Source organism: Pelecanus crispus, chromosome Z (assembly GCF_030463565.1).
Source record: "Pelecanus crispus isolate bPelCri1 chromosome Z, bPelCri1.pri, whole genome shotgun sequence".
NCBI lineage: Eukaryota > Metazoa > Chordata > Aves > Pelecaniformes > Pelecanidae > Pelecanus > Pelecanus crispus.
In genome coordinates, this window is record NC_134676.1 from 45,888,532 (window position 1) to 45,903,917 (window position 15,386).

General features: G+C 40.2%; 1 protein-coding gene across 1 annotated transcript in view; it reads left to right on the forward strand.

The window, feature by feature from the left end:
- The window catches only part of AOPEP (aminopeptidase O (putative)), a 193,290-nt gene that overhangs the window by 104,739 nt on the left and 73,165 nt on the right, over nt 1-15,386 (forward strand). Inside the window, exon 12 of the mRNA XM_075727096.1 lies at nt 10,492-10,575. Coding sequence (XP_075583211.1) covers nt 10,492-10,575 — 84 coding nt within the window. The remainder of the gene's footprint in view (nt 1-10,491; nt 10,576-15,386) is intronic.

Sequence of the window (15,386 nt, forward strand, 5' to 3'; positions counted from 1 at the left end):
GTATTGTTTTGGTATTAGCAAACTTGCAGATTGGAAGATGAAAAGATCTTTCCAAAGTCCTTAAAAATTTAAATGAGCATAGGTCAACAACATAAATTGATGAATGGATTTTCTAATGATAACAAGCACAATAGGAAAGAAGTTTTTCAAGATGAATCATTACTGCTGTGTTTTTTCTGAAATTAGCAGTTGTACTGTCAACATGGCATCCCATTTTCTTAGAAGAGAAGATGGAATTTTGGAAAATATAAAAATGTAAGCAAGCAAGGTGTACAGTACTGTAGCATGCATAAATACCAGATGAATCATGAAGAGAAACAAATCAACACGGATTGCACAGAGAGACTTTCTGTGTTGTTAACTCTTTGAAAGATGTTTTAGATAAAGATAATCCATCTGAAAGTCTTTCTAGATAGATCAAAGTATACAGACAATTTGATATTTTGTTTGGGGTAACTATCAAATAAGTTGTAAGGTCTGTTATTATTTAAATAGATCCTGTGTTGATATAAAGAAGGTTATTGGCATAAAATGGCCTTGTAATTTATTTAGCCATTCCTATAAAGATACTGCTAAAAGAGACACAACAGTGGTATATTTTTGTTTGTTGAATAGTTAAAAAATGCAGGAAAGTCGCCTATATAAAATGATATATCATTTAATGTCAGTAAGGACCTAAATTTATTTCAGAGCTCTTCAAGTTCAGGCATGGCTTAGTATTGCTGTAGTTCTGGAAGGTTTGAGGTAAGTTTCTTCTGCATTGCATGTTATTGCTGATTTTAGGAGAAAAATGCAGTCAAGATCAGAATAGCATTGTTACAAAGTATTGTGTGATCACATTCTAAAATGGGAAAAAATGCTGCCTCCATTTAGAGAGTCACATAGCACTGAGTAACTTGGTGTCTAGGTTGAATGTAGATGTTCAATTTTAAATGTTAGATTTGAAAGTATTGGCCATAACATTTCAGTGCCCCTGTTGTTCTAATTTCTAAAACTGAAGTTTAAAACAGAGTTTTAAGACTCTGAATTTAGCCACTAACTGAATAATTCAGAAAAAAATGCTTTGAGATTCTCAGCTGGGACTGTGAGTCTGCATTCAGGCTGAGGAGGATACTTCACTGGATTTAGTTTAATGACCTGCTAAAACACTGTCTTGCCTCTCCAGTCAAAAGCCAGATTTTCACAAACGTCTGGTTTTTTTCAGGCTACCTTTCAGTGTTGTATGTGTCCAGCTCAGACATACATTAGTAGTAGTATAGTAAATCTGCATGAGTAATAGCTTGTTCAAGAAGTTGAAGTGCATTTGAAACAAATGTTCAATTTCTGAAATAATTGTGGACTGGATTCCACACGTTTGTTCATTAGAATCTCTTTTAAGTTTAATAAATCTCAAGCAGTCATTCTGGTTCCCTTTTCTTATTAATTGCATTGCTGAACACAAAAGCTGTGTTATGTGCAGAATGACTGAGCTTATCCCTACTAGAAAGGAGTTATGTTTGGTATCTAAAGAACAATAACAGTTTGCTGCCTGGCTGATCAATGCTGGATCAAGTTCACATTCCCAAGCTCCCACTCTCCCACCTACATGTGTAGGGGGGTGGAAACATAGCAAAGAGAGGGAGGACAGGTCCTCTTTTACACAGAAATGTTGGACTGAGACTTGCCTAATAAGGACACAGCTGGGCTTGCATAGCAATAAACATTGATTTTAATCCATTGCTTGTAAAAACATCCTAAGAAAGGCACAGAAATTAGGAACCAATTAATTTTTAGCCTGCCTATTGTTTTCTTTACCCAGTGGAAACAATCCATAGAAGTTTAAAATACTTTTTGTGCTACCTTGCAAGAAAACAGTTTTTCTGTATTAATTAGGAAAGAGTAGCCTTCAAAATGGCTGAAATCTCTCCAGTTTGGAGTTCCTTGTAAGTAGTTTTGGTGCATTGGACACAGGATATGAAATAATGAGAAGTCAAATGCTACTTCAGGAAATAATATTTGAGATCTTTTTAGTGGAGGAGGATACAGAGTTGGGCATGAAGCTGAGGTAAAAACTTTATGTGACAGGAACATGTTGCCAACTTCCCTCCCCAGTGGTCTAGGGTTTTTAAATGAAACACACATTTTACTTCCTGGAAAATTTCCCTGATTTCTAGGCTTTTAGAAAGACGTGCTTGTGATTGGAAGGAATGAATATGTGGGGAAGATGTATTTCGTGCATATGTATAAACACATACCATGTATCTGAAGTCCATGTAGCCCTCTGTAATGCTGACCCAAAAAACTATGACCTCCTGATTCATGCTATGGTCCAGTCAGAAACTCAAAGTGACCTTGGGAGTTCAGATCCTGCCACTGCGTTCCCAGCTGGCCAAAGTTGGGGATGGAAGCTCTTGCTTTTGAGTCCAATGCTTTTTTCACACATTCTGCAAAAACACTGAGCTGCTGAAGTACTTCTAGAGAGCAGATGGTAACAAAATTTGTGTAATGGTCTTTGTTCTACCTCCATCAGTTCGCTCTCTTCCACAAAGTTGATAAAAGTCAAGATCTTTCCCAGTTTATATTACCTTCAGTCATCCTCTTTTCATTTAGCAGTGCTTCATAGTCAGACTGAAGATGTAGATGATGATCACCTTCTGTTTAATCATGGCAGAAATAAGTGATTCTTCTAAAACTCATTCCATCTCCATAAGATAGGAATGTTTTTCCAGGATGCTTTAACTATTCTGTCTACTCCCTTCTCAGCCCACAGTGAAATTTAAATGCCAAAAAGAACATGTCTGGAGAAAGACAGGTTGAAAAAGTCTATTGGCTGACAAAGCTATTGGTCAATACAAAAATGAGCAGTAAAGGTCATGGTTCAGCTTGTGGTTATTATCCTTAGCATATGGGCTAACAGTATTTCATGGCCAGAGGGCTAATGGACTTTTGCCTTGAATATGTTTCTTTACTAGAGCTGTCGGAAGGATTTTTGATTGCTTCAAGGGATCAGTAAGACTCAGAGATCAGTACCTCTGAAAGATGTATTTTATTTCTTCAAGAAATAAAGTCTGCCTCCTTTTCTTTGAGTCTCATTGTAGTGGAAAAGGAATTAAAACACTGCTTGTCACAGCAGTGGTGCAGGACTGTCCAGTATCCATGTTCAAGCATGTTTTTGTTTTTCTCTGTAATTAAAAAAAACCCCACAAACAAACTACAAAAGAACACAACAAAGGGCTTTCAAAGTCCTATGTAGTTTGGCCAGCCAGCAGCTATCCAGTGCCTACCAAGATCTTGGTGTTGGATGGAGCCAAAGCGAATTTTATAGAGGATTCTCTTATGTCAAAGAAACTTGAGCCCTATTCTTTGTCCTCTGGGTTCAAAATGTTTGGATTCAAATTACTTTTAAATTGACAGAATGCAGGGCCAACCTGAAATATGAGGTCTTATTTCCATACATGATTGTATTAAAAAGTGTTATATCTTTTATATTCACCAATAAGGATTGTCAAGTGTTGGAACAGGCTGCCCACAAGTGGTTGAGTCCGCAACCCTGGAGGTACTTAAAAGACCTGTAGACGTGGCGCTTAGGGACATGGTTTAGTGGCGGTCTTGGCAAGTGTTAGGTTAACTGTTGGACTCAATGATCTTAAAAATCTTTTCTAATCTAAATGACTCTATGAGTCTATGATTCTGTGATCTTTTAAATATTATCTTGCTATTTGTAGAGGAAGGTGCTGTAATTTGCAGTCCGGACTGTGCTGAAAGTTCGCAGCACGTGATAATACCTCTCAAGCAGAAAGGCCTAAATATATAAACAATAATGTGCTTTTCCAGTTGCTCCAGAGAGGCACCTGTATAGTAGTGAGAGCACCTGGTGAAATCAGGAGAGAAAAAAAAAGAGCATTTTAACATACTCTAAAAATATTATTCTAACAGAGATAATATAATGCAATATGATACATAAATTATATATCATTATATGTTACATACTATTAGTAATAAGTAATAAACATATTATTTAGAGATCATCTGGTCCTGTGGTCAGAGATACTTTCTTTATCAGATTATGAATCTGATCTTGAATTAAACAGGTGGGTAAAATGATTCATCTTTACATAGGAATTTTCTCCACAAGGCAGGGTTGCTAATGTGGATATAAAGGATGTATTTGCATTACCCCTTTGAAAAAAATATTCCTGCCACAGTACTGGAAAGTCATGTTGCAGTGTACTGAAAGTACATCCTTGAAGTTACTGTTTCAACAGGTTTTTGTCTCTTGGAGGTAGAGATATTTTCAGGAAGGGCAAGTTTGACTTGAACATAATGTCTCTGTAGGAGTATTACATTGAAGAATATCAGACACAGCATGCTGATCTGAAAAGACCGTGTTTACACCACCACAGAGACTCTTGGAGGAATTAGAACATTTGGATTTATGGTATCAATATAAATGACCATCTTTCCTAAAATACAGATAATGTCAGAACAACTTGATTTTCCATTTCAGTGAATAAAGCTTTCCCCATGAAAACTGCACAAAATAAGTTGGAGGACTTGCTGTTCTTACAGGAGCACATTCTGGGCTGGATTTCTTTTTCAGTAATGCCACTGATATGCTACTTCTTGCAATGCGGATGCACCAACCATCCTGCCATTTTCAGTTGTAGCCCACTGCCTCCTTAGTCTCTTTGCCAAATTCTTGTAACAATAGTATTTCAAAATCCTTGCAATTATTGCCCTTGGGGACTACAGTCAAATGTTTAATCATCTTTTGAGCCACTGGATAAAATACTTTCTGTATTTTCATTTTCTGAACCTTTTTACAAAAGATTGGAAGCCAGGTCTCTTCTGCTGAAGCAGTTTTCAGGTCACACAGACTGTTCAGAGAGCACAGCGTATTCTCAGTTTCCAAGTAAGTTAATTTTCCAACTTAAACTAGTGTTCTTTTTTTCCTGTAAATCTTCTGTGTGGTAGGAAAACAGTTATATATCTTGCATTGTATCATAGTTCCTTTAAATTATCCTTTAATTTATCCTTTAATCACAGAGGCTGACAGCATAAGGGATCAGCCTTAAAAATTAGGCACTATCATTCTAGTACCACAGAACGAAACTAGGGGGGAGTCCATTTTTTATGTGACATGGGAAGGCATAGAAAGGTACAAAATTGCAATTATATAACAATATAAAAGTGGGCGTGTATACGTGGTATAAAATTGAGAGGAAAATAAAATCTCTAGGAAGGAGAGGCTGGAAGATGACTGCATTAGTTATCCATTTCCTCTGCTTTGCAGAAGCTCTTCTGAAATTCATTTGCAGTTAATATTTTTATTCCTGCATTTTCAGTTTTTTTCTTTTTGCTTTCCAGTATCTGAGGACTACTGGCAAGCCAACAAAATGGCACTGATTCAGTGTTCACCTTAGGTAAAACAATCTTCTTAGTTTATCAACATTGATTGTTTTAGCATTAGAGTAGCACAGATCAGCTGAAGTTATAGACAACTTTTGCAAAAGAAAAGTGTGATTATAATTTTTCATTGAGTTATGAAATATCATTAGTACCCATCACAGCCTGAACAATTTAAAACCAGTTTCTGCTTCAATTTAAAAAAAAAAAAAAAGTCCTGTTGTTTTCTAGGCTATGTACAGTCCTGAAGGTTCATTGTATGCTTGGGATCTGGACTGACTTGAAGAATAGCTGGTGTGAATCATTGCCTAAGTTATTTAGAATCATAGAATCATAGAATCGTCTAGGTTGGAAAAGACCTTTAAGATCATCCAGTCCAACCATTAACCTACACTACCAAGCCCACCTAAAGCAATCAAGGGTAGACTAGACTAAACCATATCCCGAAGTGCCACATCTACCCGTTTTTTGAACACTTCCAGGGATGGTGACTCCACCACCTCTCTGGGCAGCCTGTTCCAATGCTTGACCACCCTTTCCATGAAGACATTTTTCCTAATATCCAACCTAAACCTCCCCTGGCACAGCTTGAGCCCACTTCCTCTCGTCCTATCACCAACTACTTGGGAGAAGAGACCAACAGCCACCTCACTAGAACCTCCTTTCAGGTAGCTGTAGAGAGCGATAAGGTCACCCCTCAGCCTCCTCTTCTCCAGACTAAACAACCCCAGTTCCCTCAGCCGCTCCTCATAAGGCCTGTGCTCCAGACCCTTCACCAGCCTTGTTGCCCGTCTCTGAACACGCTCCAGCATCTCAATGTCTTTCTTGTATTGAGGGGCCCAAAACTGGACACAGTATTCCAGGTGCGGCCTCACCAGCGCCGAGTACAGGGGGACAATCACCTCCCTGCTCCTGCTGGCCACACTGTTCCTGATACAAGCCAGGATGCTGTTGGCCTTCTTGGCCACCTGGGCACACTGCTGCCTCATGTTCAGCTGGCTGTTGACCAACACCCCCAGGTCCTTTTCGGCCAGGCAGCTTTCCAGCCACTCCTCCCCAAGCCTGTAGCGTTGCATGGGGTTGTTGTGACCCAAGTGCAGGACCCGGCACTTGGCCTTGTTGAACCTCACACAGTTGGCCTCAGCCCATCGGTCCAGCCTGTCCAGGTCCCTCTGCAGGGCCATCCTACCCTCCAGCAGATCGACACTCCCACCCAATTTGGTGTCGTCTGCAAACTTACTGAGGGCACACTCGATCCCCTCATCCAGATCATCAATAAAGATATTGAACAAGACTGGCCCTAAAACAGAGCCCTGGGGAACACCGCTCGTGACCGGCTGCCAACTGGACTTAACTCCATTTACCACTACTCTCTGGGCTCGGCCACCCAACCAGTTCTTTACCCAGCGAAGAGTATGCCTGTCCAAGCCATGAGCTGCCAGCTTCCCGAGGAGGATATTATGCGAGACGGTGTCAAAAGCTTTGCTAAAGTCCAGGTAGATGACATCCACAGCCTTTCCATCCATCATTTACCAGGATATTGGGCCTGTCTTCACCCACTTGGTAGGAAGTGCTACCTCCTCCCCCTTATTTCAAAATTCAGTTACATTTAATCCTGCTTCTGCAAAAAATGAAGGATACTAGCATGCTTTGACATGTATAAGTGCTTGTTCACAATCTAAGTGTAACATAGGACAGCTCCATTAGCAGTCTCTGAAAGAAAAGTCTTCCCAAGTAAAGAAGGACATGGGGGATGGACTAATCTCTTAATTTCTGTTGTGAGGGGATTCCAGTATGCCAGTCAGTGTCACGTGGACAGCAAGCAGGACTGTTGATGGAGGGTGATGCAGTCATTCTCCCTTGAAGTTGGGTATGCTATCACCCTTTTATGTAGTGTAAGTAAGCTCCTTCCTTTTGGAGTATGGAAGAATACAGTAGGAGAACAAATGTTCTCAAAAAAATCTTTTATCCCCTCCTTCCCTCTCCCTCCTCCCCATCTCTTTTCCTCTCCCCCCGCCACCTTCCTTGCTCTCTTTCCTGCTCCCAATTTCCCCAGCAAAATTTCCTAGCCTAGTCATGAGCTGAGTCTTACTGAAGCATCAACAAGTAGTTAACGGTTGACTGCACAGCCGGTGTGCTGTGACCACAGCTTGTTAGGCGCACCCTGTTTCTCCCGCTGCTTTCTTTCCTCTGCAGGCTGGCCGTATGGGCACGTTGGCTCTTACCTTGTGCTGCAGTGCAATTATCTTAGAGTAGACGAGTGTTCAAGTTATGATGTGCACAGCAGCCAGCATCAGGGAACCCCAGGTGTTGGCTCCACAAGGTATACTACCATTATAAAAAGTCAGTAACAATTCCAGTTGAGTTTCCTTCACTGCTGTGCAGCCACTAACAGGAAAACAGGACCTACCTCTGAGTTTTAACATGCAGTGTGTTGGTGTGTTCAGGTATTTTCATCCCAAATCAGCCTCAGGGTCTGCAGGTCTGAAAATCAATGTCTCACATAACCTTTTTTCCCTAGTTTTCTCCAAATGTTTGAGAGGAGAGGAAGTGTAATTCTTTAAAGTATAAATCTGTTTCATTGTGTTTATGACCTCGTCTTTCCTATAACTTCTCTGTGGGAATGCACAATCTAATCTGTTAACTGATCCAAGGGAATATTGTTTAGGTAGTTGCATTAATTTGTGTTTGCCATTAACATAATTTTTTGTTCATATTCTTTTTTGTTCTCTTTCAGTGATGCTCTGTTCTTCTTCATTCAAATGCATATGATTCAAGGGTCAATTTATAGGAGCTTTCAGAATTAACCATTTAGTAGAAAATGTTGTGGCTTTACAAAATAGAAATAAGTTGTTGATAGAGGTTTTAAGTAGACCTGTTGCGAGTCTGAAATAAAAATCTATAGTAAGATTTTCTACTGTGATATCTCTATTAAAAAGTTCTTTCTGTAATTCTTCATAGCGAGGTTGCTTCTATTTAAAAGCATTGAGTTTGATCTTGGCTTTGATCTAAAGCTTTTGATCTTGAAAGAAGGATGTTGTGGCACTGAAACAAAAAGGGTAGGAGAGAGGTTTTTTTCTTTTTTAAGTGAAAAAGTTTAAGGGATACTGTCAAGATTTAGTATGCACTAATTGGACCTACCTTTATTTACTTAAATCTGTTTACAAAGTCCATCTAAGTCTATATATGGAAGGGTTTGCTCACACACATGCTTAATGAGTGTTATTCTTTTACAGGAGCACATGCTTTCTTTTGAAGCTTTCAGGGAATTGTCCTATATAGCACAGAGTATAAATTATTTTTAAAATACTGAAAATACCGTACTAGCATCATTTTAACTATACCAAGTGTGATGCAGTCTATCCTTTATTGTCTCCCATTTTAAATGCTAAACACAAAGCACTTAACCCTAGAAATTCATTAAGTTTGAGTCAGATTTTGCATGGCTGACATTACTTGGGTCTCTCCCATCATGGTGGAGTTTGCATATCCTCATCAAAGGGTACAGAAACATCTGTTGAAGTCCCATGCCTAAATTTAATCACCTGCTTGCGGTCTCTTGTTGAAGCATTTCACTGAGGCCTCAGTAAAGGGCTTGCTGTGCTGTAATACGAACAAAAAGCTGCTTTGGTTCTTGCTTTTAAGATGCATTTCAGACCCTCCAGAGTAGTTTACTAGTTGGATTCTTTGGGTGACAAGCAAGTACTGGGGGAAATCTTGAAGCACTTAGTGGTGGTGATACCTTCTCCCTTGAACTAGCCCCATTAGGCCAATCCTCCGCCTGGCAAGACCTGTGACAGAGGGTCTTTATAGGGAGGTTAATAGGAAAAAGCGTCTTTCATAGTCAGGGGCTTCACGGGAAAGCGTCTCTCTAAAAATTGAGACCGTGAACCCGCGGCGAGCCCGCAGGCTGGGGTCAGGGAGGGCCGTCCCCTCGCCGAGGGCTGCCTGGAGGGGCAGGGCCGCCCGTGTTTCAGGCGCGGCGCTCCGGCCGGGCCGGGCTGGGCCGGGCCGGGGGAGGCGGGGAAGCCCCGGCGGGGCCGCCCCCGGAGCCGGCCGGCCCTTACGGCTTTAAGGCAGGCTCCTCCTCTCCGCGGGGCTCCGGGGGCCGGAGCACGGGGGCGGGGAACCCCGAGGAGGTGTTTCATTTCCTACGGCGGGCTGCGGTGTGCCGCCGCCGAGGCCGGGGACGGCGGGACGGGGCGGGGCGGGCGCGGCTCCGGGTGGCGCTGGGGCCGGGCCGGGTCGGGCCGGGGGATGATGGCGGCGGCGGCGGGCGGAGCGGGCTTCCCGCGTCCCGTCCCGTCCCGGGGCCGCCGGGGGAGCGGAGCGGAGCGCATCGGGGATCCTCGGCGGGCTCGCCCGCCTCAACGTGCGCTTTCTCCCCCGTTGTAGCCTTTGCTGGAGGAGGGTGAGACGTGGAAGGAGTGCCAGCTCGTCCAGCAAGTGAGCGGCGAGGTGAGGAGAAAAACCCTTCGCCGCTGTTGCCTTGCCCCCCGCTGCTCCCCCTTGCCAATCCGCTCCGTGAGTTTTCCACCTGACGCCCCCTCCCCACCCCCGCCACGCTTTCCCTTTTAAAAAAAAAAAAAAATTGCTTTCGTATTAGCAATAAAAATATTTGTATTGGGGGGGTGTGTGGAAAAACCCGAGTGTTATTACTTTATTAAATAATAACAACCCCACCGTCTAAATTTGGTGTTGGTAGTCTGGAACAACATTCGAGTGGGTGGCTGGAAATAATTTTCTTACTTGAAATAGAAGGTGTAAGGGATAAAGCGCAGAGATTTTCCCCGGGATTTTTGTGCGCTGCAATGGTAACTTTCCATTTGGCAACCTGGTCTGGCAGCAAACACGTTCTTTGTGCAAACGACCCTTAAACTGAAGGCTCTGAGATGAAGAACACCACCTCACACTTTGAGCGTGCACAAGTAACTGACCAGATTACCTAAGATCATGTCATTCTAGATGGGAAAAGTGCTTTTCCTCTTTCCAGTGAAGCAATGGAAAAAACTGTTTTGAGTTTCTTCATAGCTTCTTACTAACGCTGAATAGCTGCACTTAGGTCGCATCTTCTTTCTAAAAAAGCACTACGTTTTTGAACTCCAGGTCACAAAATGGATTCAGACAAACCAGAGGATCAGAAAAAGCGGCAAAAAGAAAAGAAAGCAGAATGAAGTAATTTTCCAAAAGGTAAGGGTTCATGATGTGCATTTGTGTAATGGGACAAAGGGCAGCACATCCAAAATGCTTTCCGATGACAACCTCTTAAACTCTATAGAGATGTTCTTTAGCTTCTTTGACAAGGTGATAGTAAAAGGGTGTTACTGATAAAGTTTCACTGTCACTGTGTAATTACGATGGAAAGAAATTAATAACCTTTTCAGATGCCTGTAATTTAGGAGACAAAATTTCCATGTATTTGTATTTAACTGGAAGATTCTGAGGAAGAAAGAGAAGAGTGCTTTCATCTGAGAAATCAATAGTACTTGAAAGCTTTTGACGGGACCTCGACCACTATTTGCAAATTTTCAGATACTGTTAGCTGAGAAAGAGTTTTCATGGCGGATATCAGGACAATAACAGATGTGACATGTACGTTGAAACAGATGTTCTGACTATGCTGTTGGCTCTTCATTCAGAGGGCGAGTTTGAAAATGATCTCTGCAAAATAGATTTCAATTAATGAAAATGTGTCTGGATGGTTATTTTTAAAATTACTACAGAGGATTTTTAAAACTGAATACAACCTAAATTAAGCTATTTTTAAACTGGTGATTTTTGATTTAGCTATTGTGAAACATTATATAATGTTGAGTTGACGATTTAAATCACAATGTAGAGAGGTAAGTAATCAGCTGACACTTCTACTAAGTAGCTGTTTTCTGTCTTCTGAAGAAGAAAAATGAGAATAAAGATGCATTTCCAAATGCATTATTAGAACTATAGGTTCTTTTGCTTGCTTTGGTTTTAAAAACAAATCTATAATAATTTTTTTAAGCCGTTGTTACCTTTAAAGGATTAAAATAGCAGTGTGTTGTTTTGCTGTTTCGACAGTGCTTCTAGAATGCATGATGAATCATTGCTGTTTCTCTAGCCAAATTCTTGCTGATAGCATGGCTGCCAGCTCCTGGGATGTGTTGCCTTAGTATGGGCATTGCAGTATATGACAAATGTCTACAAAGTGCATTGTTGTGTGTGGGTGATTTACCAGCTCTGTGGTGAGTTAAAAAGTCACCACATAGCATCCTTTAATTCACTACTTTTATTTTGTAGCTGGAATACATCGTTTAGGAAAGATGTTCTGTGGTGTCGTACTTTAGAATGACATGATCTGTACAGAGATAGCACAAATTGTTGCACCAAATAATTCCATTTCTCTTTATATTTCCATATGTGAATGTTTGTTTGCATATATGTGTAGCATTTGTATTTGCAATCATTTTATGTTAAGATGAAGAAGAATTTTTTAAGTTAAAAAATGTATCATCATGTGATTTGTGAGCAAAATGCATTGACAGTACAAATAATCCTCGTACAAGCTACAGTTGCATACATTTTGAAGTAATCTTTAAATGGTACAAAGTAGGTCCCCTGCTACATCTTAACAGTAGGCTTAAAGGTACCTTATGTTTTTATACCCCTCCTCATCTCTTTTTATAGGAGAAAGCTTCCTCAGTGCAAAACCTCTTTGTACCTATAAAATTCCGTTTCTTTTGGGGGGGTTGTTCTCCTACTGCTCCAAGGTTTGTGAGACAGAACTTCAGCATGTAGGCTTGCTGTGTTAGAAATGCAAAACCTAATGTGTAAACCTAAGATACACTCACTGTGGTTTTTGAAACAGTAATTCTTGAATAAGGTTTGTGAGCAGAAATCTGAATTAAAATTAAAGTCAAGGATATACGTTGTCTTCTAATATCTATAAGTATTAATAATTCTTGGAGGGTCAGTGCAAATACACAGCACTGCATCAGCAGGGTACTAAACCCCATGGGAAGGAGAGGGCGTAACAATAGCCTTATATTTGGTAGTGAAGCCATAGACTAGGCACTGAGGGTGGGATTCTTCATGTTCCTTAGAAATTTGGTCATTTGCAGTGGCGACTTTTGCGATACAGTTAGAGATGAGAGAAGAGAAAAAGGGCAAGGGACCTCCCTGGTGCTGGCAGAGCTTTATTGTATTATTTGGTTGCAGAGTTGGTTACAACTAGGTTTCCAGCATGGACTTACCAGTCAGTGTGGTGCCCAGTCAGTGTGGATGGTGCTAACCTCTGTTCCACTAGAATTCTTGATTTTTAGCTGTGTCCATATTGGCTTGTAGCAGAAATGGCATCGTTCAGCAGTTCAAGTACTTCTTCAGGAATAAACAAGAGAACAAGAAAGAAAAAAGCACGTAATGGAAAAGTAAGGCGCCCTTGAAGAAAGTAGCGGAGGTAGGAATAAAACCATGGAATGAGAAGAGGGAGGCGAGAAGCAGAGCAATAAGTAAACAGAGAAGTCAGAGGGCTGGTACCAGCTCATATCACGAGTGTAATTAAAATAAGGATACTGACGTATTTTGCTACATCTGGAAAACTGAGCTTTGCGCTGATCTTGCTTATCCTTTCAAAACAAGCACTAACTTATTAAATGTGGCTTCTGAACTTTCATGTGCCTGTGCTGTCCGATTTTCCTCTATCATTTTTTTTCTTTGTGATAGGAAGTCCTATTTCTAATACAAGATGGATGACTTTGCTATACTGAGACACCGCCAAATCAAAGCAACTGCTTCTGCACCCAAGTACAAAATCTAGGACAGAGAGATAACTCTGTATGGAATAAGTGAAACAGAATTGTGGAGGAAAGGTTGCTGACAACTGCCGGGGAGTTGCTTCTTGAGAAAAGTTGCCTTCTAAACAGTTAAGTTTGTAGGAGCTGACTTTACGTACACATATATGTATTTAAAGAACATTTGAAGATACCATGTGTTGGATAAGAACTGTGTAACTGGTAGCGTTAACTGCGCTCCAAGGGCGTATGAACCAGTGGGGAAGCTCGTGCAGAAAGGTGTGGTGCTGCTCTCCAGTGTGCACCCACACGTGATGGGTTACAGCAGTGTAACGAATTCTATCGGTGAGAGAGACTTTCTAGTCAGGTAACTAAGGGTTCTTGTTCTTTTGCTCCTCTTCACACTCTTTTTTTTTTTTTTTTTTTCCTTTGAGCTTTTTTTTTTTTCCTTTCAAACCTTTTTGCTGCTCTATTTCTGAAGTATTTTATTTTTTCTTAGCAGCTTTTATTACAATCTTTCCTTGCCTGCTTCTTTTTCACCACTCTCTTCTTTCTCTGTTCTCCTTTGTCTCCTTCAGTCACCTTCAGTACTGTTCACGACGTTCTATTTACTTTCAGTCACTTTTTCTGTTTCAGAAGTTATCTTTTGCTCACCTTGTTTTCTGTTTATAGTACCCTGTAGGTACTCTTTTTAGGACGTGTTAATGCATGTGCACAAGTTTAAACCCACTCACCCCTTGCATTTCTGCTTTTGTCATCCTTCCTATTCTCATACATTCTTTACTCCTCATTTAATCTTAAGCTGTCTATTATCATTTAGCTGGTCAGTACATCTAGTAGCAATGTGTGTATCAATACAGAATGTTGTTTATGTGAGAAAATTAGAGAAGGTAGAACAGAACTTGGAAAGAATTGGTTGGTTAAAATTAGTGTTGTTTTATTATGAAGAGTGTGATGGAAATGCTAAGTGTTATTATTATTATTTTTGTTGTTTACACCGGAGTGTGCCTGCTTGAAAAAAGATTCTAGTATCGATGCCAGTGCTGAGTGTTAGGCAGAAAAAAACAATCTTGCAATTAGACTAGTGGAGCTGTGAGCATGCAATCTGTATGCACTGTGGAAATATGAGGGGAAACTTTTCTCTTTATTAGGAGAGTAATTCACTTTTACATGAAGTTCAGTGTTAAAACGTAAAAGCTGCTTTGAAAGTATTCCAGTGGTAGAAAAAGTGTCATAGGATGAGATACTGAGGGTACACAGTAGTTAGGAGAGCACTGAAATACATGTGTGTATATGTATATATACTAGGCAAGGAAGATGTTTCATGCAAATTATCAAAATTGCATTTGTCTGTTTCAGTTTTAGTTTGATCCTCTACTGAAACTTTGAGGAATAATTCAACTTTTCTAGAATAATTTCTGCTGCTTTCTCAGAAATACTGTTTTCATGTGTTTAAAGTTTTTCTGCTAGTTTACTAAAAATGTGATTGTCTGATTTTTTTCCTATTGGTTGTTGCTATTGCTAATTTTTCTTGCTCCAGAGATTTACAACTGTCGGTATTTAAGCTCTGTTAATAACCTGAGCAAAAATGACTTTGTTGAAATAGATGTTAAGTTTCTAATAAAAAAATAAAAAAAACAAAACAGTTGTGCCATGAATGACTAATGCCCAATGCTACAGCTCTTTTGTCCTTTAACAAAGATTTCACCAGTGTAACTGAAACACAAGAAGCAAATCTTGTAATTCATTAAAATGAGTTGTGGTATTATACTTCAAGTAGAAAATTTTTTGAAGTCTCAGCAAAAAATAGGTAGGGAGAAGAAAATACAATGTGGTAAAAGAGAGCTTTTATTTAACTAGGGAATTTATTCAGGATGATGTGCTTCTGCTAATTCAGGTAAAGGGATATTAACATATAATGCATTAAATCTACTTTAAAACTTTAATTACCATGTATTTTTTGGTTCTCAAAATGAATGTTTTTACTTGAATCCACCAAACTGAGAGTCAAAGCAAGGATCAAGTCTGAAATACATCTTCTGAGCTTGTGCACTGTGTAGTGCTTAACAGCTAAAAGAAACTTGGTGAGGAGTCCTAAAGCATTCTTCAGAGAGCGTTCAGTGGAGTCATTTGCTGTACCTTACCTTTCTAAATTCTGTTAATCTCGCAGAACTTTCTAGGAACCCTGTAAATGTATTTGCTGGCCTTTACTGGTTACAGATAACATTTAATTCCTTT